This window comes from Callorhinus ursinus, unplaced genomic scaffold (genome assembly GCF_003265705.2).
Source record: "Callorhinus ursinus isolate GAN/ISIS: 27379988/994484 unplaced genomic scaffold, GSC_fseal_2.0 scaffold41, whole genome shotgun sequence".
Lineage (NCBI taxonomy): Eukaryota > Metazoa > Chordata > Mammalia > Carnivora > Otariidae > Callorhinus > Callorhinus ursinus.
The window spans coordinates 10970-35002 of NW_027397103.1; the positions used below are offsets into that span (position 1 = coordinate 10970).

Below are 24033 nucleotides of genomic sequence, written 5' to 3' on the forward strand. Positions count from 1 at the left end.
AAGCAGACACCTCACGTTACATAGTGTCAGGCTTGCTCGTGGAGAATGTCTAAAGCACCTTGTTATACTTAGTTCCTGGCACTGTCTTCCATGCAGAAGTGGTTCAGTTTCCTGCTGGTATTGAACTGCCTAAGCTTTAATGAACCTAAAGGTGAAGAAACTATTAGTTTTTTCATTAAGTAATCCACAGGTATTGCACCTCTTGGCCTAAGGCGATGGAGTTTTCTTCATAGTGCCCCACTGGCTCAGAGTATTGTCTACTTTCCCTCAAAGCGAAGCAGCTCCTTCACATCTTCCTGGAAATAACAAGCCTCGTTTCTGGAGCCCAAATGTTTTTCACTGGTCACTGCCTCCATTTGCATTTTTATGTGTTTTAAGATTTTATTTATTTGAGAGAGAAACAACACAAGCAGGGGGTAAGGGCAGGGGGAGAGGAAGAAGCAGGTTCCACGCTGAGCAAGGATCCTGATACAGGGACTCGGTCCCAGCACCCTGGGATCATGACCTAGACCAGAGGCAGACGCTTACCCAACTGAGCCACTCAGGTGCCCACCCTCCACCACGTTTTTTAATACCAATGTAACTGGGTATAGGCTAAATCTGGAAGCCCAAATTATTACCTGACCTTCTACGAACAGCCTCACCGAGCACTTCCGCCTCGGAGCATCTTCAGTCCCACGAGCGACCTGATGTTGGCATGGCTTCCTGGACTCCACAAGAGCCAGCCCACCTCCTGCAGGACGACGGCAGTGTCTCCGGCAGCCCCAGCGCTGACTGGCTTTTAGTTCCCGTGTGAAACGAGTAGCGTGGGGCGTGCGGACTGTACGACCCTGGGTGGGAAGGCTGAGAGGAGCAGATCACCTTTGAAACAGACGCCGAGTGTCGCGAGGCATTGCCCTGTGCCAGTCACACACACAAAACAGGAAGCGTGGGGACATTCAGCCACTGGAGAAACCACGTGGAAAGGAAAAAAGACCCAAAGGCTGGCTAGGATACTGTATGAGCACCCTGCCAGGGAGCAGTCTTTATTTGCATTTTCAGAGAGTGAACACATAGATGGAAAGCGCTGCAACTGATTGACACAAGGCTCGGTCCCTTTTGAACCGACTTCCCGGGGAGTCGTCTTCCTCAGGAAGCAGGACAATGGAATGCAAACACGGATATTACTGAGATTCACCTCAGTAAGCGATGCGGCCTGACTGCAGCCGTTCCCAACCCGCGTCTTCACTCAGGGTGAACATGGAGTCAACGGGACACCGAGCTGCGTGTTTGAAACACGCATGACGCCGCGGGACCCTGGCCTTGTGTGCGCAACAGAAGGAATTCGGGTGGGACTGTGACAAAAACGGCAGGCGGTTGTGTGCAATCCAAAGCACGATTCTGTGACCGAGAGCATTTTGCTGGCAACGCTAACTGCAACGTAGTTTCTGTCTCTCTCCCTATCCTGAAAGCAGCGCAGCAGAGAGGAGACAGATGCAGAGCTGAGGAGGCCATTGTGACCAGGTTATGTCAGTGCAGCCTGTGGGGACGAAGAGACGGGCCAGAGTGAGGGCCCCCTCAGCTCTCCTCCCTGGGGTTCTTCTGCGTGGTGTGCGGTGGTGCTTTACAGAAGGGTCAGATAAACTGGTTAAACTACTAAGGTATCCAAAAAAGGCCTGAGAAGATCTGGTGAAAATGTATACCCTTGTATTGCTACCGATGGGGGTAGTTGTTTTTATATCTTTTAAAAATAATAAAAAGATTCTGTTACAAAATATATTTATCCAGAAAGATGTTGAACTCTAAAAAGCTATGCGGAATCCTCATTTTCCCTTTTGAATACGGAGCTATTGAGTTCCGCTCGTAGCTCCACTCCGAACTGCAAGGCCACCCCTTCCTCTCTAGTGAGCCTAGGCCTGGAGCGGGGTCTCCCTTGGCCTCCCCATGGCGGTCTGTCCTAGGGAAGGCACGGAACACACTTGGTTTGGTTCCATGATGTCCAATGATTTGGCCAGCCTGCCTCAGGCTCTTCTCCTTGCTCCTTTGGGGCCAGGATTAGCTGCCTTCGATTTAGCCTGGAGGATCCTGCTCTCAAAGGAGCTGCCTTTAGAAATTCAAATCAGACCCCTCAGTGTGGAGTGAGGTGGTTTGAAACTACTGGTAATTTTTAAGGCTAAGGCAACATCCGTGGTCATTTGTATATCCTGATGTGATGCTGCAAAGAGTTAAGCCTAATCTAAACCACAGCCTGTACATGTCTCCTCTTGAACTCTGGCTGGGGGTGGGAGGGAGCAATAACGTGGAGATGGAGGAGGAGCAGGGATAGTGTCCTAGAAACCCGGTATAAAGGTAAAAACAAAGGACTAGATCTGCACAGATGATCCGTTTCTTTGGTGAACTGTGAAGAAGTCTCATAAATTCTCATAAACCACGCTCTACAAAGGCTGCTGCTGTCATATATAAAAGCACCCTGACTCTGCAGTAACTTGTTTTGTTATCACTCCTTGATAAAAATTAATCTACAAACTTGCGGGGATTGGGGTTTTTGTCTAAAGCTGGTAGTAAAAACGTGACCTGCAAGCCAACACAGCCAATGGAAAGTGCCAATGCTATCCTCCCCTTAGCCTGGAGATGGGGCCTGAGGGTCCCCAGCCCCTCCCCGGGGGAGTGTCGGGGATGGGCCTGGGAGCCCCTGGTCTGGCACCTCTGTGGAAAGGAAGGGCAGCTGCTGTGGGCCGCATCCATGCGAGGTGCAGTCCCTCGGCCCCGGGGCACTGGCAATGCCGCACTTGCATGCAGCCCAGAACCTCTGCTTTGTGCAGCCCGTGAGCAGGAAGGTCTATTTCTCAGTGAGAGACAGCTGTAAGACTTGCTGGAGCTCCTCCTCCTCCTCCCGGAGCCGGAGCTCCCGCTCCTCCAGCTCTTTGGCAGACAGCTCCATGGCCAGCTGCAAGTCGCTATCAAAACGGCTCGTCTCACTTGAGGCCCCGGGGCCCAGGCCTTCTGAGCTGGTGAGGAGGCTCTCCTGGATGGCCCTGTGCGGGGAAAAGAGGTGGAAAAAAGAAACCGATGACCAGCATCATCAGGGCAGCGGCAGCATCTACATTTAACTGCCTCCGGAGAGCGCAGCCTGCCGGGCACTTTATATACGCCCCACGGGCACGTTGCCATTTAACCCCCTATAACCCTGGAGACACGGGTGCTGTGTACACGTGAGAAACCTGAGGCTCAGACAGGCGAACAAAGCTGCCCAGGATCACCCAGCTACTAGGTGATGGGGTCAGGAACTGAATTTGGATCTGTTTTAAAGCAAAACCTATGTTTTCCTTCAGTAGGGTTTCACAGATGCCTGGAGTACCTGAAAATACTCCATAAAACACATCTTTGCAGTCTTTAACCCCTCCTTTAAAAAGATAATCTACTCATCTCCAGATCTATTCCCCAAAGGCTCCTCATTCTTAAAATCGCATATACTTTTCCCACTGAGGACATCTAGACCCTGTGCGAGTATACATTCTTTGTAGAAGATCAGACCACTGAAAAAGCATTTACTGGGTGCCTGTCTGCCAATGGCACTGGCCTGTGAGCTAGTCAACAACCGTATCAACACTAGGTGCCTGTGTCGGCCTCAGTTTCATCCTTAAGAGTCACGCCAGTCACCTCTCATACTGGGCGTCATAGGCATGTGTCTGGCTGATCCCTCCATTCGAAGCTGGTCCTGAAAGTTCCTGCGAAGAACAAACATGATGGACGTGAAGCCCTCCTGGAAGGAACAGGCGTCATACCAATAAGGAGATGAAAGCAGCAAGAACAAAATTTTAAATGTTTCCATGTCCATGTCTGATAACACCGCGTGAAAAATGAATAGGGACTTGGGCGATCTCAAAACCGACACCTAAGTGTCAGGTAGAATGTGGTACACTACCTTGCTTAACGGCCACGGTCTCTCACACTTGACCCAGAATCTGTCCAGAACAGCCCCGGGCAAAGTTTAAAGGAACAAGGAGGTCATTCTTGTAAAGCAAGATGACAATACATAATGCAACATTTGTTGTCTTTGACTTTGGCCCTTCCCCTTTGCAAAATTTATGGTCAGCAAGGTTTATGCAGTCATCAGGGGGTGGGGGGAATAAGCTAACTTACAGAAGGGGCAGGAAGGCGCACTGGAGGGACAGTGAGGTCCGGGAGCTGGGCTTCTCCCAAAGGGAATATGCTGGCTCTGGGTGTGGCCCTTGGCCCAGCAGCTTCAGAAAACTGAATCAATCAAAGAATGGATCGATGAGGAATGGAGGAGGTGATGGGCGCACGTTGTCTAGCCTCGGTGTTTCAAGAACAAAACCAGAATGCCAAAAACCTGAGCTTGGATGCCGGAGTGTGGGTGCCACCGTCAAAGCTTAGGGGGCCTGTGAGTGCAGGGGCTGGGGCTGCTTCACCAAAGAATCCCCACTCTGCAAACATGTGCCGAACGAGTGATGGAAGGAAACAAGAAACCAAGGAACAAACAGCAGAGCCCAGGACATTGAAAGGTGGGGGACACACAAAGAGCCCCCACCCCAGCAGAATCGGGAAGCCACAGGAGAGCAGGGATGGAAGGAGTTGACGTTGGGGGAGGAGGAGCTCAGGCTCGGCACGGTCCCAGGCAGGTGACACCGGAGGAAGAACCACCTGAGGAGACCAAGGGCAGCTGTTCCTACCCTGGTCTGCCCTACTCTTAGCTCTACCCTTAGCTCGAGGCTCTTGACAGTTTGGGATTACATCCTTGCAACAGAATAAAACACAGGAGTAAAAAACAAACTTAACAGAGAACCAACCACCATTTTCATCCCACACTGAGCAACCACAACACAGTGACTGGTTTTCCTTTGGGAGGAAGCTGGGATTAAATCCACATGCCTTCTTACAAGACGGCCGACACGTGGACAATATTCCAGAAAAAAACGGGATGGTGTACGCTAGCGTGGACCTACGCTTTCAGTACTGGCAAATCAGACAGCATGCTCTGAAAAATACGTGATTGTGGGCTGCGTGGGTGAACTAAGGAGAAGGAAAGTCTGTTGGGAGACATCCTGTGAATGATGCTGACTGGGGCTGTGCACATGGTGTCACATAAGAAGCTTTTGGGAAAGACCAGGTGCAGAAAATAGAATCTCTGTAAACACTGTGAATATGCCCAACTTGTGATGTACAGGGAGTCTCACATGGGTTAGCCTGGTGATGGGTATTAAAGAGGGCACATTCTGCGTGGAGCACTGGGTGTTATGCACAAACAATGAATCATGGAACACTACATCAAAAATTAATGATGTAATGTGTGGTGATTAACATAACAATAAAAAATTATAAAAAAAGAAAGGGAGTCTCACAAGTCAGCTACAACTTGAACCCTCCCATGCCCTGCCGTCTGTCCCGCCAAGTGCACCTGACTCCTGCTGGACTCCAGTAAACTCTGCTGGATGGCAAACTGCATTATCTCATAATCTTCGTCTTGTAAATGCACATTTCTGCCATCGTCTTGAACGTGGTAAGAGTCTGGAATTTCAAATACAGACTGATCCACCTCAAAGTTTGCAACCTGGGAAGCTGAGACACAAAGGGTAACAGTCCAGTGCCGGAATCAGCAAAATAAATTTCTACTTCAAACTTAGAATTTAAAATGTATAAAAATTTGATTAAAAAGCAAAAGGATTAAAATGATTAAAACCAAGGTTTGCTACTATGTGAGAGATTTTGAGGAACAATAACCTTGACAGAGAAAGGTACCAAAATACTGCCTTTTTCTTTTGGTCTTGGGGTTTTTTTGTTTGTTTGTTTGTTTGTTTAGTAATAAAATTAACTCATGGTCATAAAAAAATAAAGATCTCTCTCCCTACACCCTTTCTCTTATCTCCAAAGTCCAGAGGTAACCAGTATTTCCTTGTATGTCTTTTGAGAAATGCGATGTATGTACACAGTCACACCAAGGTCTCTTCTGTATTTTTCCCTTTTATTATGAAATGCAGTAAACACGTAAAAGAAAGTATGTAAGATGTCTGTAAATTAAATAAAATAAAAATGATAATAAAACAGGGCACCTGGGTGGCTCAGTCAGTTGGACATCCGACTCTTGGTTTTGGCTCAGGGTCATGATCTTGGGGTCATGGAATCAAGTTCCACATTGAGCCCCACGTCGGGCTCCATGCTCAGCATGGAGTCTACTTGAGATTCTCTCTCTCCCTCTATCCCTCCCTGCTACCGGCTCATACATGCTCTCCCTTCCCTCTCTTTCAAAAAATAGTGATAAAACACAGGGCGCCTGGGTGGCTCAGTCATTGGGCGTCTGCCTTCAGCTCAGGTCATGATCCCAGGGTCCTGGGACCGAGCCCCGCATCGGGCTCCCTGCTCAGTGGGAAGCCTGCTTCTCCCTCTCCCACTCCCCCTGCTTGTGTTCCCTCTCTCGCTATATCTCTGTCAAATAAATAAATAAAATCTTTAAAAAATAATAATAAAACAAATAAATGCCTGTGTATCCTTCAACTAGTCCAAGATACAGAACAGCATTTTACCACAGTAAAACAAATAGCTAAAAAAAATTCAGTTGCACTACTGGGTATTTACCACAAAGATACAAATGTAGGGACCCGAAGGGGTACGTGTACCCCAATGTTTATAGCAGCAATGTCCACAATAGCCAAACTGTGGAAAGAACCAAGATGCCCATCGACAGATGAATGGATAAAGAAGATGTGGTATATATACACAATGGAATATTATGCAGCCATCAAAAGGAATGAGATCTTGCCATTTGCAGCGACGTGGATGGAACTGGAGGGTGTTATGCTGAGTGAAATAAGTCAATCAGAGAAAGACATGTATCACATGACCTCACTGATATGAGGAATTCTTAATCTCAGGAAACAAACTGAGTGTTACTGGAGTGGTTGGGGGTGGGAGGGATGGGATGGCTGGGTGATAGACATTGGGGAGGGTATGTGCTACGGTGAGCGCTGTGAATTGTGCAAGACTGTTGAATCACAGATCTGTACTTCTGAAACAAATAACCAACATATTATAAGAAAAAAGGAAAAGAAGAAGATAACAGGAGAGGAAGAAAAGGGGAGTATGTCAGAGGGGGAGACGAACCATGAGAGATGATGGACTCTGAAAAACAAACTGAGGGTTCTAGAGGGTAGGGGGGTGGGGGGATGGGTTAGCCTGGTGATGGGTATTGAGGAGGGCACGTTCTGCATGGAGCACTGGGTGTTATGAACAAACAATGAATCATGGAACACTGCATCAAAAACTAATGATGTAATATATGGTGATTAACATAACAATAAAAAAATTTAAAAAAAAATAAAAATTCAGTTGTTTCTATATATTACCAAAGAGTAACGGGAAAACAAGTAAATAATCCACTTAGAGTAGCATCCAAAAGATAATTTGGATGGATGGCAAGGGAGCCTGAGGAAATTTTGTGGGATGACAGAAATGCTCTACATCTCGATTGTGGTGGTGGTTACGTGGGCACACACATTTGTCGAAATGCACTGAACTATCGCACTGAAAGCAAGAGCATTTTCTTATATATTCAGTACACCTCAATAAAGTTGGTTTTTAAAGCTATGCCATTTTTTTTCAATACAAGTGGGGTCATACTCTTTTTTTTTTTAATATTTTATTTATTTATTTATGTGAGAAAGATAATGAGAGAGAAAGAGCATGAGAGCGGGGACGGTCAGAGGGAGAAGCAGGCTCCCTGCTGAGCAGGGAGCCCGACGTGGGACTTGATCCCGGGACTCCAGGATCATGACCTGAGCCTAAGGCAGTCGCTTAACCAACTGAGCCACCCAGGTGCCCCAAGTGGGGTCATATTCTTCAAGCTGTTTTTACACTGACGCTAAACAAAATCTAAAATTTTTTCATTCAGTGCAGAAATTTACTTCATAAGATACTCCAATGTCAAACTGAATAATTAGTACATTAACTGGATGTGTGTGTGTGTTTAAACCACAAAGCCCAACTTTTTTTTTTTTTTTTTTTTTTTTTTACCTGAATCGGCCTGGGTCCCTTCCACGTTTTGAGATCCAGTTTCTTCAGCAGTGCTACAGCCGTTAACATTTCCAAATGTAATCCGTGCATTTAAGACATGAAACAAGGGAATTTCTAACAAAATAAAAGCTTTCATAAATAAACTTTACAAGAATAGCCACCGTTTACTGAGTGCCTACTGTGCTAGTACCATGTCAAAAGCATTAACATAACTATCCTTCCCAATATACAGATGGGAAAACTGAGATCCAGAGAGGCTAAGCAGCTTTTCCAAGACCCCAGTGAGTAAGTGATCAAGTCCACACTGAAAACCGTGTTGCAAATATGCAATTATACAAATTCTAAATTCCTCACAAGTTCTACGTATTGTGTATGGGATTATTCATTCCCTAAAACATGCAGGCCCTAAAACATACTTACATATCAAAGAATCTTGGTGTCAGTGGTCTTCCTCAAAAACAATCTAATTTGTTGCTTTAGTTTGACATGAAAACAATGAATGTGTCGCATTTTTATGCCTTTTTACATCTGTTAGCACCATTTGTAAATAGAACTGATGATTGGGGGATCTCTTAATTTTGATATGGAAAGTGAACTAAAAACCACAACACTTTTTTCTTTTATAGATTTGTTTATTTGAGAGAGTAAGAGCTAGAGAAAGAAAGCACAAGCAGGGAGGAGAGGGAGAAGCAGGCTCCCCTCTAAGCAGAGAGCCCGATGTGGGGCTTGATCCCAGGACCCTGGGATCATGATCTGAGCCGAAGGCAGACGCTCAACCGACTGAGCCACCCAGGCGCCCCAACAACACTTCTTTAAACCATATTAAGCTAAAGGATCATTGTGACCTCCTCCATTATATCTACTATCTTCTGCTTTTGCCTAAAATATTCCAGTGCCAGGGCACCTGGGTGGCTCGGTAGGTTAAGCGTCTGCCTTTGGCTCAGGTCATGATCCCAGGGGCCTGGGATAGAGTCCCACATCGGGTTCCTTGCTCAGCGGGAAGCCTGCTTCTCCCTCTCCCTGCCCCGCACTTGTGCTCTCTCTTGCTCTCTCTCAAATAAATAAAATCTTAAAAAAAAAAAATGTTTCAGTGCCCTGAAGCACATTCTGTCACCCACAGAAACGGGCAGAACCTGCAGGTGCTCCTGTGGTTTAGTGGGCAGTACCTATTTTGACAGGAAATCCGGGTGGGAATTCCAATTTGATGAAATCTCTCAGCCGTGCAAAATGAGCGCTGGTTCGGGCCATGAGGTCAATGATGGGAATGACCTGCTCCACAAGAGAGAGTGGGAAGTCCTCACACATCCACAGCATCGCTTTAAACCTGCAAGATGGACCAAGACAAGAGTGAGGCCGTTGCCCCCAGACAGGAAAACTGAATGACTCCTATGCAGCTGGTAGACAGCACCAGCCTCCTCCTTACTGCAGCCTTCCCAGCCACCGTACTTCTCTTAATGTGGAGCGGGGAAGGGACTAGACCCGTGAATTCAGATGACCATGCGATCTGGCCATCAGGAGAAATGCCCTGCACGCTGACCTCACCCTGCAGCAGCCAGAATTAACAGCAAGCATGAAAGAATTGATAGCTGGCAGATCATGGCTTTGGATCAGCTGAAGCTTGCTGGCAGTAAAAAATGCAAGGAATTCTTATATCCCATCTCAACTCCATTTGGAGAAGGGCTAAGAAGAAAGTGGGCAACCTATTTGCTTTTCTCAGATAAAGTAACTTCCAAATTATGTTCAATGGAAAGGGACAGAAAAATGACAACACGACCCCAAGAAACAGCACAACTTCTGAAACAAGAACCCGTGTGGCCACTGAGTCTCTCTTACTTTTGTGTTCTAATCGTCAGCTCTTTCGGCCTTCCAATGTCCCGGTCCTTCAAATCAAACTCTTCATTAAAGTACTCCTCAGGCGTGATGGCCGTGGGGTTGTTGGCGGTGGCACATTCCGTAGTGAGGTCCTGCCGAGCCAGAACTCAGGGGAATCAGAAATGCCAAGTGGTGCTCACAAGTGGAGGCCTACGCACTCAGCCTCTGAGATGGATGCATTAACCAGCTACAGATCAGGAAGTTCTAGTCACCCCCCACCTTTTTTTTTAACCAAGTTACTGCACAGAACAAGAAAATCTACAAAGGTGTGAGGAAAGGACACAGGAAACCTAACGCGTCTCTCCATGTCAAACGTTTCCCCACTCTCTTTAGCATGTATATCTCCTGACTGTAAAAAAGAAAAAAAGAGAAATAGCTGAAAGCACGTAAGATCTGGGAGACCTGGAGTTTATGTTCCAGCTCTGTCAGGCTCTCGCTCGGGACACCGGAAAGGGAACCTTACTTTTCTGACCCTCTGATAGCCATTATATTAACTCCACATAGTTCTCGTAAGGACCAAGTAAGAAAATGTTCAGGTGCTCGGTTAAAGTACAAAGTCCTGAATCCTTTTTAAGTTTACAGATGAGAAAGCACCTAATTTGCATAGTCACGATCCTCCTCTAAAATCTTTATTTGTGAGACTCTCTATTTCTCTTCCAAAAGAGTATCTCAGATTTCAGCTTGGAAGTGCTCTTCAGCCTTGCAGACAAAGAGGCCTGGTCAGATTCAGTAAATGCCATCACAGCACAGAAAAGTCATGTCCTTTTGTGAACGTGAGAGCTCGCTGCTTCCACTTACCCCTTGAGCACCAAACTGGTGTTCCACAGTTCCCAGCAAAGATTCCAGTGGGTTCCTGTCTGCTACAGAGGGGGGGTGGAAAGTTTAATGTCTAACATTATACCTTACTTGTGACTGCAGAAAGAGATTCTCAACCTATTTTAAAGTTCTGGATCCCAGCTACCTACATTAGTAAGTCCATTTATGGGCAGGCAGACTGGTAAAATCATCTACAATAACCATCAGCTAATTTACCCTTACAGAATATTTTTTATTAGGGTCTCTAACCTAGATTAGCAACAGTTACAAGAACTAAAGCAGAAAGAGTTTGGGTTTGGGAATGAGCCGGGGGGGGGGGGGCACAGAGTCCTCATCTGCCAAAACGGAGTCCTAGTTAACAGCGCTGGTGGTGGTGGAGGTGGCCAGCAATGACCACATGCTTGCCGCACTCTGCCGGAAGCTACCAAAGGTTAGTTAGCGTGAGGCAACTCATCCCATCCTCCCAAGCACTGCCATCTCACTGCTGATGAACCTGAGCCACAGGCCACTGGTGGGGCTGAGATATAAACACCACGTATTGGCAGTATTTGGGCTCAGAGCCCGGGTTCTGTCCAGATCTTTCATGGTGCGAGTTTGGACCGAATCGCTCATTCCAGCGAGAACTAGTCTCCAATACCCTTATCTACCTTTTTGGTCAGATCCAGCAATTGTTCTTCAGAAGACAAAAACAAACCCTCCTGTGTGGCTTTAATTCCGCTTGAAGCCAACTATGGGTAACACCTTCAAGAATGGGCCAGAATAAGGACATTTTTGTAAAAAGGAAGTTAGGGTTAGGACGAGCCTGACCTGACCACATTCACCCCAAAACTTAACGAAGCCAACAAAGGGTCTCTCTCTCTCTCTAGGCTAAACAAAAGAGGGAGGATTACCTTTATATCTCTTTTTTTCTTCCTCGGTCAGATGTTCTGTCCGGATTTTGGTTATCACACTCACATTGTTTACTGTGTAAACCTTGAGAGATGTGTGCAAAAGAAAACAGTGACACAGGGAATCAAAACTCAAAAAATAAGCATAGCAAGAGCAAGAATGCTGAAGCCAAAATATAAAAAGAAAGAAAAAAAAGAAAATTTCAGCAAAATAAAAATGAGAAATGGTTGACAATCATTAGGATCCTTCAGAGAAAATATACAAGCTATCAACTTAGAAATGCATCAGCAGTTAATTTGCATCTCTGACAGTTTTAAATACCGAGGAGTGAAAAGGGATGGCTGCATCTTCCCGCCTGCCCTTTGTGTTGCTAAATACCCTCAAACAAAGGTCCTGATATTTAGGTCTCCCAGCTGGATTCCTATCATGCTATCCTATCGTGCTATTCCTACCCCAAAGCTGCGTCATGGGCTTCTGTACTTATCTGTGGTGATCTTATAACAGGACTGACTTAAGACAGCCATCTGCTGGGCAGAAGGAAAACAGAACGAACACAAGGTTCTCTATACCCATAAAAGACTTACGAGGAAACCAGCAAGTCACTATTTAAAAAGCTATGCCATCTACGGACAAAAATTATTCTCACCACCAGAGTCAGGGCTCTGTTCTCAAGGCCGCCTGAGGAATGTGGGGGTCTGGAAGATTGAATCTCACGGTAAGCAGAATTAACTGTGCCATACGTGGATTCCCCACGATCAGAGACTCGAGGAAGCCCACACAGCACTGGAGCGACTGTGTCTAAATGCATCCCGTGGAGCATGATGTAAGTGTCTTTGCCCACTCAGAGGTCACCAGAGGATCCTGCGGTGCCTGGCTCCGGCATCAGGAGCCAGCAATCCCTGCTGGACTGCAGGGCTATGGAAAAGCCAGCAAGCAGAGTGCTCCAGCTGACAAGACGCCGGAGGACCCGACTGACAGCTGTCTCCACTCTTGACAACTGTATTCTTAATGCACTGATGTCATGCGAGTGGGCTGTCAAGCCGCTGGTTACAATTAGACTGACTATGAAAATGGAGGCTCATTAGAGCTACTTTTTTTCTTTAAACCCACTCAGGTTATAAAAAAGATCGACATGCAGGTTTGAGTCTAATCCTTTCTTTTCCTCCTTAAAGAATTAAAGGAACAGTCACTGCTATGGGGACGAGACTGGCACCCGGACTCACTTCTCTACACCACTGTTTCTCTTTGGCATACTAGGGGCCTCCTCGGGATGTGCTATTCTATTTTCTGAAAGTCAGATAAGATACAAATCCAAGTGAGAGATGCTAAGCAGTACTTTATTCCCCAGAGCATCTCCATGGCACAGAGGCATGAAAAAATCTGAACAGACTCCTCATTTGCATAGAAGCTAAATAGCTATATTAAATCTTATTTAAGAGTTTCCTTTTACCTTTGCTTCGTAACCATTAACAACTTCTGCTTTATCTGTCCTCCAGCCCCAGAATCCGGATTTAGTTCTGATAAAAAGTGAACACCACAAATTTCTACATGTACAATATGCCATTCAGATTTATCCCTGCAGCCTTTATAGTTTATTTCCCCCAGCTTAAAGTGGTGAAGGACACTTGATGATTATGGTCCTATTGTCCATAAAACGATGCTCTTGGTGACAGATGGCTTAAGGATCCCCACCCCCTCCCACGGTTATTAATCAACTGGCCTCACCCCTGGCACAGAAAGCCTCCGTTCTTGGCTTCTTTACAAAAACTGCCAGCATAGGCAACAAAGGTGGTGACATTCACTGGACAGCTGTCCTAAACACATGAATGAAGAGAACCAGCGTCCAAGGGCTCGCTACGAGGTGGTATCTGGGTCAGAGCATTTATCTGGATCATTGTAACTGTGGGCATGGACGTCAGCGGCTCTGTCCCCATGAGCGGCCGCATCTCAATCGAGGAATTCTTAGAACAACGGGGCAGACCGTCCTGCTCCTCAGGAGAGAGCGGGTGGGGCAGGAACTCATCACTGTGGCAAGCCACTTGGAGAAGCCATTAATGCCTGCAAAACGGCTTAGGAGTCACATGTTTTATCAGGTCTGGTGCAGCAGAGGAAAGTATGTTCTGTTAAAAGCAGTTTTTCAGCCCAGGCATTCATTCCAGGTCTGTGGAACTGCTTTTAAAGTAGCCCAGCATTGCAGTGGCAGCTACGGCGTTGGTAAAGTGCCGAAAACCCAGTTATTCCACTCAACATACTTCTGGGAAGAAATGCATTTAGAGCCCAGAGCGGCCAAGAGGCTCTGGTTCATTTTCAAAGCAGCTCACCCTGGGAAATACCACCACTCACAGGGGAGCCCTGACCAGCCTGGTCTGCCCTTTTGTCTAGGACATCACATCCTAGCTCCGCTGTGACTGCTGCACTTGGCCCCACAGAGAACAACAGCTTGCCCTCTGCCCTGACCCCAGAGGGAAGTGGGGCATCACGCAGGAAGCTCCAGGAACTGGAAGGTTAGCCAACCCACAAAGAAGATACAGGTCATTTGCATCTCATGTTTCCAGACAGCTTCATTAGTCCAGATGGGGTATATAGGGTTTTATGTGTATGTTATAGCCCATCAGAGAAAGGAGGGACCAGAACTTTACCTTTCTGATTAGTCGTCCACAATTAGGCAGCATGACCCATGGAGGGAGAGAGAAGAGAAACCCTAAAGGAATTACACCAGATGCTAGCTATCTCCACTTCACATTTCAGAAACAAACCCAAAATCCGGGGGGGCAAGGGGTTAGGGTCCCCACTGATTCATAAACCAGAGTCCCCTTTGAGTCATCAATAAGTGAAAATCGAGAGAGTCCTTTTAGTTAACAGATTCAGTCCTCAGTTCCTTGTCTTTCACCAAGTCACTTGATATTTTGGCCTGGGAGGGAACTGTTTTCTGGCACACAGTCTTCCGAGGTACCAAAGGATGACTCCGTCTGCTCTCCTTCATCCTGCGGGCCTGCTGGGGAGACGGAGCTGCGTGGCTCTCCCTGGGGACCGCTGTGCAGCCCACTGCTCTGCATCTGCTCAGCTGGCAACCCTAGCTGCTGCACCCCCCTTTCCAGCCCCGCTCTGACAGCTTGATGATTAAATTCAGCGACCTAATTTAAAACCAAAATTCTAATAACTCCTTGGCCCTTGATCAACATCACACGCAGAGGCATCTGAAAATGACAGGAGGACACCCAGCTCCCCCTCTTGCCATTTTCACCTCTGCCCGTGTCCGCCGAGACTGCCACACCAGGAGCCACTGGGCCAGTGGCCTGGATGCTGCTGAGCCATTCAGAGGAAGGCTCTGAGAGTGGCAGGGAACGTTCTGTTTCAGGCTAGCAGAGCCTAATCTTTCAGAGAAGAGACAAACCCAGACTGCGGCCAGAGGGTACACACTGGCAGGCTGAAAACTCACGCAGGAAGCAAGCCTCAGGCTCTCCGTAACAGATCAGAGGAAAGAGATGGGCGAGAATGACTATCACAAGAGAGCACACCTTCCCGATTCAATCAAACACACACTCCCACCTCCAGTAGGAAGGACGTGTGCACACCTTTTCTACCACTCAAGTGGCTCAATCCTTGCTTGATGCACAAGAAACTCACTGACTGCATATCTAATTCCGAGCACCACCATAAAAAGCATCCGTCTACCAGAAACCCTGTCTCTGAGACCCACTGTCAGTTGCAAAAGGAGGCTAGCTTGAACCTTCTTAAGACCTCGTGGCCATACGAATACCAGATACACCTTAGTCCTCCATACAAATGGAACGTGCCATCACATACCATCTACCCTCCGCAGGGCAGCCGCCAGTAATTGGCGTGCCCTTTGTAAGTTACACTTAAGAACACTGACCAGAGTAACTGCCAATGAATCAGGGAATAGCAGCTCTTCTCATGACATCTTAGGGTCGTGGGGACTTTAGCAACGTCATCTCGAGATTCATTCCTTTGTTTCTTTCAAGGACACGGGAACCCGGAGAGACCGAGCCACCTCCCCAAAGCCACACAGTCATTCAGCGGCCCTGCCAGTGGCACTCAGTTCTTCCCACCCCCGTCTCCACAGCTGGGCTGCAGCGGTGACAGCAGGCTCCTCTATTCCCAGCTTTAGCAACAGAGCCCTAGCCGAAGGTGCTCTCCCCGTCTGCAGAGGTGTGTGCCAAGCTTCAGGGGCCTTCCCAGGACCCTCTCAGGTAAAGCCACAGAGAGTCCCTGGTAGACAGCCATCACCTGGCAAGGCTGGCGATGGAGGACTGACCCTGCCTCACAGGGGTACCACTACCCAAGCAGCAGCAGTATCAGGACACCACACTGACTGGTATTTGGGTTTTCTCTTCTGCTACTAACAGATGTCCTAATTCCACTGCTCTATCTAAATTAGAAGAAAAGGGCACTTCAGTCTTACATTTGACTCAACAGAAAATTCTCAGTCTTAAGAACTAATTTTATGGAAACACAGAAAAGAAAAAGAGAGGAAAGTTAGTATATTCATTAAGAGTAAAGAAAGCCTAAATCCAGGATAATATGTATCCACATTAGCTCAGGCTATGCTGCTTTGGTTTACAGAGAGTTGGATGTGACATCCTAGGCAAACACTCAGGGCTCTTGCAGACTCCCTCAGCTCAGTGTGTTCTGAGGTAAAAACACTCAGGCCAATAGCTCTGACAGCCTCTACTTCCCCTACACTCAAAAGCTCTCCATGCCTCTGCAAGGCCCAGAGGCAGATGACCAGAGACACTGTTCTCCTCCTGGTTAACCAAGGCACAAACCTCTCCAGAAGTTTCTTCTTGTAGAATCTGGAATAGAACTGAAAACTCCTCCAGACTCTTGCTCGAAACTATTAGGCCTCACAGGGGGAAAGGACCACATTAAAACTATAGGTAAGTGTGAATTTGACTAATATTAGTACAACCACAATCAATACTGGGTCAATTCTAGCTTCCAGAAACTCAAAGCTCCATGGTTTGGGACTAGGGAATCTTCTGGATCCCCAAACACCAAAACAAAAAATTCAAATAAAATCCGATCGAAAGGAAAAGAATATGAAGACATTTCTCCAAGACATAACCAACGTGCTATAAAAATGATCTATGAAAGAAGATGTCAGCTATGGCTTCTACTTGGTTAGAACAGAAAGCAACATTAAAACCCACTACTGTTTATTATGCCATATTAGAAAAATCCCAATCCACCCGTAATTTCCGATTCATATCTACATGCCACTAAGGACGGCAGTAAAGGGATTAGACGTTAAAATACAGAACCTAAATGCGTACCTTTCAAAAGCAATATTTTTAGTATCGAGGCTGGTGTTAATGACTGGGCTTGTGAGCCGCCTCTCAACTTCCCTGCCTTTTGGCTTCATCAAGTCCAGAGTGAGGCGCTCCATTTCCTGGGAAAGGTCAAAGTGCTCAGTGGTGACCACTCTGTCATCGTGGTTGACTTCCATCAGCTCCGCCCGGTTGTCTGTTAATGCGAACAAGAACATAACTAAGCGCCACGCAAGGAAGACACAAAAACAAGGAAGCCTCAAAAGTTAAAATGCATCATCTTTCACATTTTCTTCCCCAAGTGCTATCAGATAAAACCCAAAGACTATTGATTATTGACTACCTACTTACACGGGGATTATCTGGCCAGTTTCCACAGCCCAAAGGCCATCTTCCCCAGAGTTGCACGCATTTAAAACAATTTGCTTTCGGGGCGCCTGGGTGGCTCAGTCGGTTAAGCGGCTGCCTTCGGCTCAGGTCATGATCCCAGGGTCCTGGGATCGAGCCCCATGTCCGGCTCCCTGCTCAGCAGAGAGCCTGCTTCTCCCTCTCCCTCTGCCTGCCACTCTGCCTACTTGTGCTCTCTATCTCTCTGTCAAATAAATAAAATCTTTAAAAAAAAAAAAACAAGAAACAATTTGCTTTCTTCATTGGCAATACATCTGTGTACTTTTTAAAATATATGGTTTATATAATTACTGTAAATTGTTTACGCACAACGCTGGGCTGGCAATACCATTTTCTCACCCTCCATTTGGAGGATCACGCCTGCTTATGGAAGGAATGTAAGGAGATACAAGACAGAGTCTCAAACTCAAACGCTCAGGAATGTGGGACAGACACATGTCAAAAGGGTAACAGTGTTGAGTGGTAGGTAAATGAAACGGGCAAGAGAATTAAGAGAACTATCCAAAAAAGAAATGAAATTGAGGAATTGGGAGCTGAAAAGTTAACAAGAATAACCAAAAAAGGAAAAGAAAAAAAAAAAAGCCCCAGAGAGGGTCAGATAAAGCATAAGAATGCGAGCACATTTTGATGGTTAAAAATCACTCTAACTTGAAAACAGAATAGAATCACTCACCTTCTCCCTTAAATATAAAACTACGCCTCCCTCTTATCCAGCTCATGTTCTCAAATCCCAGCAATGTGATATCCACACGTAGTTTGGCACCACTTTTCCAAATGCGACAGACGTCATTCGGGCATATTCTAGAAACCAAGGGCACTAGAGAAGAGAAACGTACTACTGAAAAAAAACCTGAGGGCCAAGCAGAACACACAGGCCCAAGAAATCAGGAGTGGGACTTCAATAAAAGAAGAGCAGTGGCATGACGGTGACCATCAGACAGAACTGGGCTTGGCTCCCACACTGAGGATCCAGGAAGTCACTTCTAAAAAATAAAAGTGGACCTTCTGTTCTATAGCTCTTTATAAAAGGGCAGGTGTATGTCTCGTCCAGAGAAAACTCTAAATGACTCTCCCAAGGGTAGTCTCAATCCCAAAACTGAACCTCTCTCTGTGACCGTTGACCACCATCAGGGTTATGGAGCGTGTCCGTCTGGACTTGTCGCTCACATCTGCTGCTCCGGCTGCGTGGTCATGGCCTGCCTGCCACATTGCCACATCCACCCTTCAAAATATGAAACCTAAAACAGCTAAGATCTGCGGCTGCGTCACCTGCATGTATTGGCGTTGGAAAAGAACTCATAAGGTTTCCAGAAGAACCTGAAGTTCTCTTCTGTTACATACTTTTTACTTCATTTAAATGTTTCATTACAAATATGACGTCTTGCCTGATAGAGAAGTCAGAGTGAAATGGCTGGGAACCTGGGAATTAAGAGCTGTCATTAACTGATCTACAAGAAATAAAATTGGAACATCTATGAAAATTACTGTCAGTCAATTTGTCTTACAGAAGATTTTAGAGAAATACATCCATTTTGTAAAACACCAACCTATCCCGACATTTGTCTCATCTTCTTCCTTAAAATAACAAGTTTAAACAAAGCAAGTTGAACCACATAAGGAAATGAGGAATAAATTATGATAAATCTACTTACTAAAATTTTAGCTCTTTAAAGTGATGTTTTAAAAAAAACTAATAATATAGATAGGTATCAGCTCTAAGTGACAAAAGGAGGAGACCAAATTGTCTATATATTATATTTACAGATGCTCGGGAGAAAAATCCCTATACATGAAGGAAAAAACTAGAAGGAAAATATCCAAAGCATTAACAGTAGTTGTGCTTACGTGGGATTATAGGTGACTGTTTTTCCTTATTCTTTTCTATGCAATTTAGATTAAAAATATATATATATTCAGTTTTTATAAAGGAAAAATAAACTTATATTCAGGCTCGGTAAATGTGGAAACAAATAAATTACAAGCCCAGAGCCACTCACCCCAGCTGGTGAATTCCCATTTCATCTGCACATAGAAATCCGGAGCCTGAGGGACAAAGATTTATAGTAAATGACCCTTAGCACTATTAACTGAACACAAACATGGTAAGGGTTAATGAGGTTTTAAAGGGGGAGAAGGAGGAAAGAACACAGAAAATAAGAAACATAAAATGCAAACCCATCAAAGTAAATGTTTATTTTATATGCAGGCTGTTATTTTATCTCGATATAAAATATGTCTAGACGGTTAATAAAGTTAACTGAGAGCAACAAGGTTAGACAGGGATAAAATCAAATCTGATTTAGGACTCAGTCTGGTTCCTAACAGTCGCAGAAAGATTAGCCTGGAAGGTGGGCCTAAGCACCGCCATGCAATGTGGGTAACAGGCTATTCTGAACAAAAAGAAAGAAACATCAATTCCATCTATTCTATGGGGGAGCTGGACTGTAACAGGTTTTGTGTGCTGGAAGTGCTTCATATTTACTGGATCTCGAAACCAGAAGAGGCTGCCAGACATCACCTCCCCAGGAAGCTGATGTTCCCTCCAGTTAACAGACTTTTGCCCTTATTTTCCTCTTCAATTTTTAGAATTTGACTTTATAAAAGTTTACACCACCAGAGCAGCCCTGTTTAGGACGACTTTCTGACCTGCCCCAAATTCTTACAGCAGGTTCTTGGAGAGCTACTTAAGAAATCCAACAGTTACCATCCAGTAAGAGAAATACTAGAAATTCCAGGTGTTGTTCTGTTCCCTGCCTCCCCCCAGCCCCCGCCATGGCTTTCTCGTGGTTTTTACAGAAGCACAGGAAAGGAAGACCAAGAATCTACCCTAGAATGAAACCAGGATTCCAGTGATGGACAAAAGGCTCTCCAAAGGGCAACAGATAAGAAAGGGGGGCTTGTTTTAAGGAGAAAATGTTGAAAGACAAAACGTGAGCGTCAAAAAAATATATTTTTTAAAGAGTGCTCAGATAATGAGCAGTGATTGTCTTACAGCAAAGTTGTTCCTTTTCTCAATAGAGCCGTTAATTTTTCTCAAGAAACATGTTGACTTAAGTGAAAAGCGGATTTATCTAGCAAATATCTTTGGAGATATTTCGGGAAGCTCACTTATGTGCTTAAGAATAAATGACACAAAAATTGAAGCATGGTACTTTCTTGTCTCCCGTGGCCCTGAGAACATTGCACGACTGGCTCATAAGATGGTTCTTGCAGGTAACAGAGACTTTCTGGAGAATGGCAACCATCATGCAAAACAGTCCATGAGCCTACAAGTAAATTTTCATAAAAATGACTCCAAGTGTCAAGAGTCCATACACTTTAATTCACAGATAGATAACTGTCTTCACTGGCCCAAAGCCAATGGCTGTAAATAAACTAAGCCAATAGATTAGAAGTCACGAAAGGCTAATGGCTAGAGTCAACACAAGTGGCAAGGAGAAGGTGCATACACACTTCAGAGCCTCAGCAGGCCCTGGAAATCTCTGTACAGTAACCAATGCTCATCACAATTTCCTCAAGATGACCTATGCTCAGGGGTGCCTGGGTGGCTCAGTCAGGTAAGTGTCCGACTCTTGATTTCAGCTCAGGTCATGATCTCTGGGTTGTGAGATTGAGCCCTGTCTCAGGCTTCACACTGGGTGTGGAGCCTGCTGAAGAGTCTCTCTCCCTCTGCCCCTCCCCCACCCCCCTGCCCTCACTCGCATGTGTGTACTCTCTCTCTCAAAAAAAAGATGACCGGGCGCCTGGGTGGCTCAGTTGGTTAAGCGACTGCCTTCGGCTCAGGTCATGATCCCGGAGTCCCGGGATCGAGTCCCGCATCCGGCTCCCTGCTGAACAGGGAGTCTGCTTCTCCCTCTGACCCTCCCCCCCTCTCATGTACTCTCGCTATCTCATTCTCTCTCTTAAATAAATGAATAAATAAATAAAATATTAAAAAAAAAAAAAAGATGACCTATGGGGGCGCCTGAATGGCTCAGTTGGTTAAGTGACTGCCTTCAGCTCGGGTCATGATCCTGGAGTCCCGGGATCAAGTCCCACATCGGGGGGGGGGGTCCCTGCTCAGCGGGGAGTCTGCTTCTCCCTCTGACCCTCCCCCTTCTCATGCTCTCTCTAATAAATAAAAATCTTTAACAACAACAAAAAGACCTATGTTCAGAAGGCCACTGTTAAGAAAACAGGCACCTAGACAAACTGTTTGATGTCCATTTGTCTTAAGTTATTTTTAAGCAGCACTTGAAAGGATAGGTCTAGGGGCGCCTGGGTGGCTCAGTTGGTTAAGCGACTGCCTTCGGCTCAGGTCATGATCCCGGGGTCCTGGGATCGAACCCCGCATCAGACTCCCTGCTTGGCTGGAAGCCTGCTTCTCCCTCTCCCACTCCCCCTGCTTGTGTTCCCTCTCACGCTGTCTCTCTCTCTCTCTCTCTCTGTCAATTAAATAAATAAATAAAATCTTAAGAAAGGATAGGTCTAGTGACATAGAAACATAATTGGTGAAAGACCTCATACGTCTAATAGATAAGGAATAATGCTCTTTGGTACTAAACGATTGTATTTACAATTCATTAAACTCTTAGGAAGGTACAAGTGGATGTCTAACCATGTCTCCAGCTATGTTGTCAGCATTTAACTCAAATTATGGCATTGCCACATTTTTTTTGGATACCTCGAGAATTTTCTGGAGCAGCTCAGGAACTCCTTCAAGGGCCATGGATGTGTTGTGGTAGTCCCGATGTTGAAGAACGGTGTACACCATCTCGGGGTCACCGGTGCTCACAGCCTCATGTAAAACTGGAAACCAAGGAGGTGAAACTTCATCACCCAGTAGTCTCAGACTGTGACAAACTCCTAAGCTAGTTTGAAAAGAGTCTGTAGATCAAAGACCAACATTTTCTTCAAAGAGGGGGAGAGGCTACATCCCAACTTACTTTTATGACCATGATTGCTATCGCTAGCTCTTAACTGAGTGAAAAGAAAATAGAGCGCTCGTAGCCTCTCGAGCAAACCAACTTCCATCCTCCCCCCGCACCCCCTCTCTTACCACTGGTTCTGAAATCCTGACAGTGTCTTCAGAGAGCAGGCTTTACCTGTGTGATCACACAACCGTGGTTACATGTGGATCGGGCAGGTAGGGCTTAGGTGTATCTTTGCTCAGCCAACACAGAATTACTCTGACCAACAGTTCATTGCTTGCAAGCAAGTGAAGTGCCCGGATTTCACCGGAAAAGGCTACTTTTAGTCATAATTTCGTTTTGATTTTGGCTATCCCAACAGATTCACTGGAGTTACCATCACATTCCTCAGGAGGAATCTGGCCTCCACACTCATATGTGGTGGAAGGGTTTGAACTGAGAGCTGCTTTCTGGATAGGAGTCGCCCTTCACTGAGGGCTTCTGGCCAGGACACAGTTTGGACCATTGTGCTGCAGGCCCGCATCTCCTCGCCCCGGCCCCTACTCCCAGGAGAGAAAGAGTCTTAAGAAAAAGATAACTTGAGGACAATTATAATTGAGACTGGTCTTTATTCAGAAAGAGATACCGAAACAAAAGGCTTTCAGATATTTTAAAAGCATACTTGCCTGTCCATCCCTCACGATTTTCTTTTGTAACATCTGCTTTATGTCGGAGCAAGACTCTAGCAGATTCCAAATGTCCCAAAGAAACAGCAAGGTGCAATAAGGTTCGACCTCGTGGATCCAGAGCCTCCACATTCTGTTAAGTAAACACTGGCGTTTATAAGATTGTATATATTATATCAAAACATGGAAATGTGTGTGAGAGATAAAATTTAGTATAAAGTGGAAAATTACACATTAATTACAACACTATATGGAAGAAAGAATGCTTGCGTGTGGGAGTGGTTGAAATATTAATTTGAGGGCCATAATAAAGATGATCACTACTGAGTTCCTTTTTCTATAAAGTGAAGTGCCCAATAAGTTAACGTGGACTGTAGGCCTCGATCATCAGGCATGTCTTATGCTCGCAACAGCACTCAAATGAAGTCTAAATGGGGCTAGGGGCTTTCATGAATGCAACCACCCTCTGACACCGAACATTGGGGATTTCTCAAGCGTCTATCAGCACCCAGGTCTAGACCAGGAAGTGGAGGACTTTAAGCAAAACTCAAAGTACAGAAGGTCATTTGGGTCAGAATAAAATCACATTCTCCAGCTGGGTCCCCCTCAGAACGCCACTCTCATTACTGTGTATGGAGTTCTGAGCACCGTGAAGCAGCAGCATCCACAGGTCCTGCAATGAGTGTGATCCGCCAGACGTGGATGTGGGCATGTTTCTAGGTAAATGTGAGAACAAACACATGCCACTGTGGTCTCTTTCCCCTCGGAGGTTTTCTTCCCCATGCTGGGCAGAGCCATTTGGCTTTCACTCTTCATTCGTAGCCCGGCCCTCCTTCCGCCACCTGCACTGGGTGGAGAGCCAAGTGGCAGTTTCTCTGGTGGTGTGAGCCCAGCCTGAATGACCGAATGCTGCCTTCCAAACAGGATTCTGAACGTTCTTCCAAGGACACAAGAAACTACCATGGGACTTCTGGGATGTAAAACGTTTTAAGTGCTCAAATACTTCTCAGGAAATGTGCTTTTATCTTGATTTGAGATGCTAGTTGTTGTGCAGGCTTTAACTGCAGCCTCCAAAGATATCCAGAATGTTCCACTTACTGGCCACAGGGGAGAAAGGTAAGCAGAGCTAAATAGCTACTGCCCAACAGCTACTGAACCTCCCTGTTTTGCAAAGTG

General features: G+C 45.9%; 1 protein-coding gene across 4 annotated transcripts in view; it reads right to left on the minus strand.

Moving 5' to 3' along the window:
- Window positions 1-993: 993 nt before the first annotated feature.
- Window positions 994-24033, minus strand: part of ANKRD13A (ankyrin repeat domain 13A) — a 33288-nt gene continuing 10248 nt past the window's right edge. For 2 of the 4 annotated variants that reach the window (XM_025889294.2, XM_073880958.1), the window contains 14 exons: window positions 22858-22990; window positions 21946-22070; window positions 19280-19325; window positions 17956-18099; window positions 16881-17070; window positions 13034-13100; window positions 11586-11667; window positions 10678-10739; window positions 9841-9971; window positions 9174-9331; window positions 8008-8121; window positions 5399-5559; window positions 3640-3707; window positions 994-3014 (listed from right to left, as the gene is read on the minus strand). In XM_025889294.2, coding sequence (XP_025745079.1) covers window positions 2819-3014; window positions 3640-3707; window positions 5399-5559; window positions 8008-8121; window positions 9174-9331; window positions 9841-9971; window positions 10678-10739; window positions 11586-11667; window positions 13034-13100; window positions 16881-17070; window positions 17956-18099; window positions 19280-19325; window positions 21946-22070; window positions 22858-22990 — 1677 coding nt within the window. In that variant the 3' untranslated portion in view covers window positions 994-2818. Of the gene's footprint in view, window positions 3015-3639; window positions 3708-5398; window positions 5560-8007; window positions 8122-9173; window positions 9332-9840; window positions 9972-10677; window positions 10740-11585; window positions 11668-13033; window positions 13101-16880; window positions 17071-17955; window positions 18100-19279; window positions 19326-21945; window positions 22071-22320; window positions 22367-22857; window positions 22993-24033 lie in introns of those variants that run through there. The other 2 variants (XM_073880960.1, XM_073880959.1) reach the window with 2 other exon arrangements.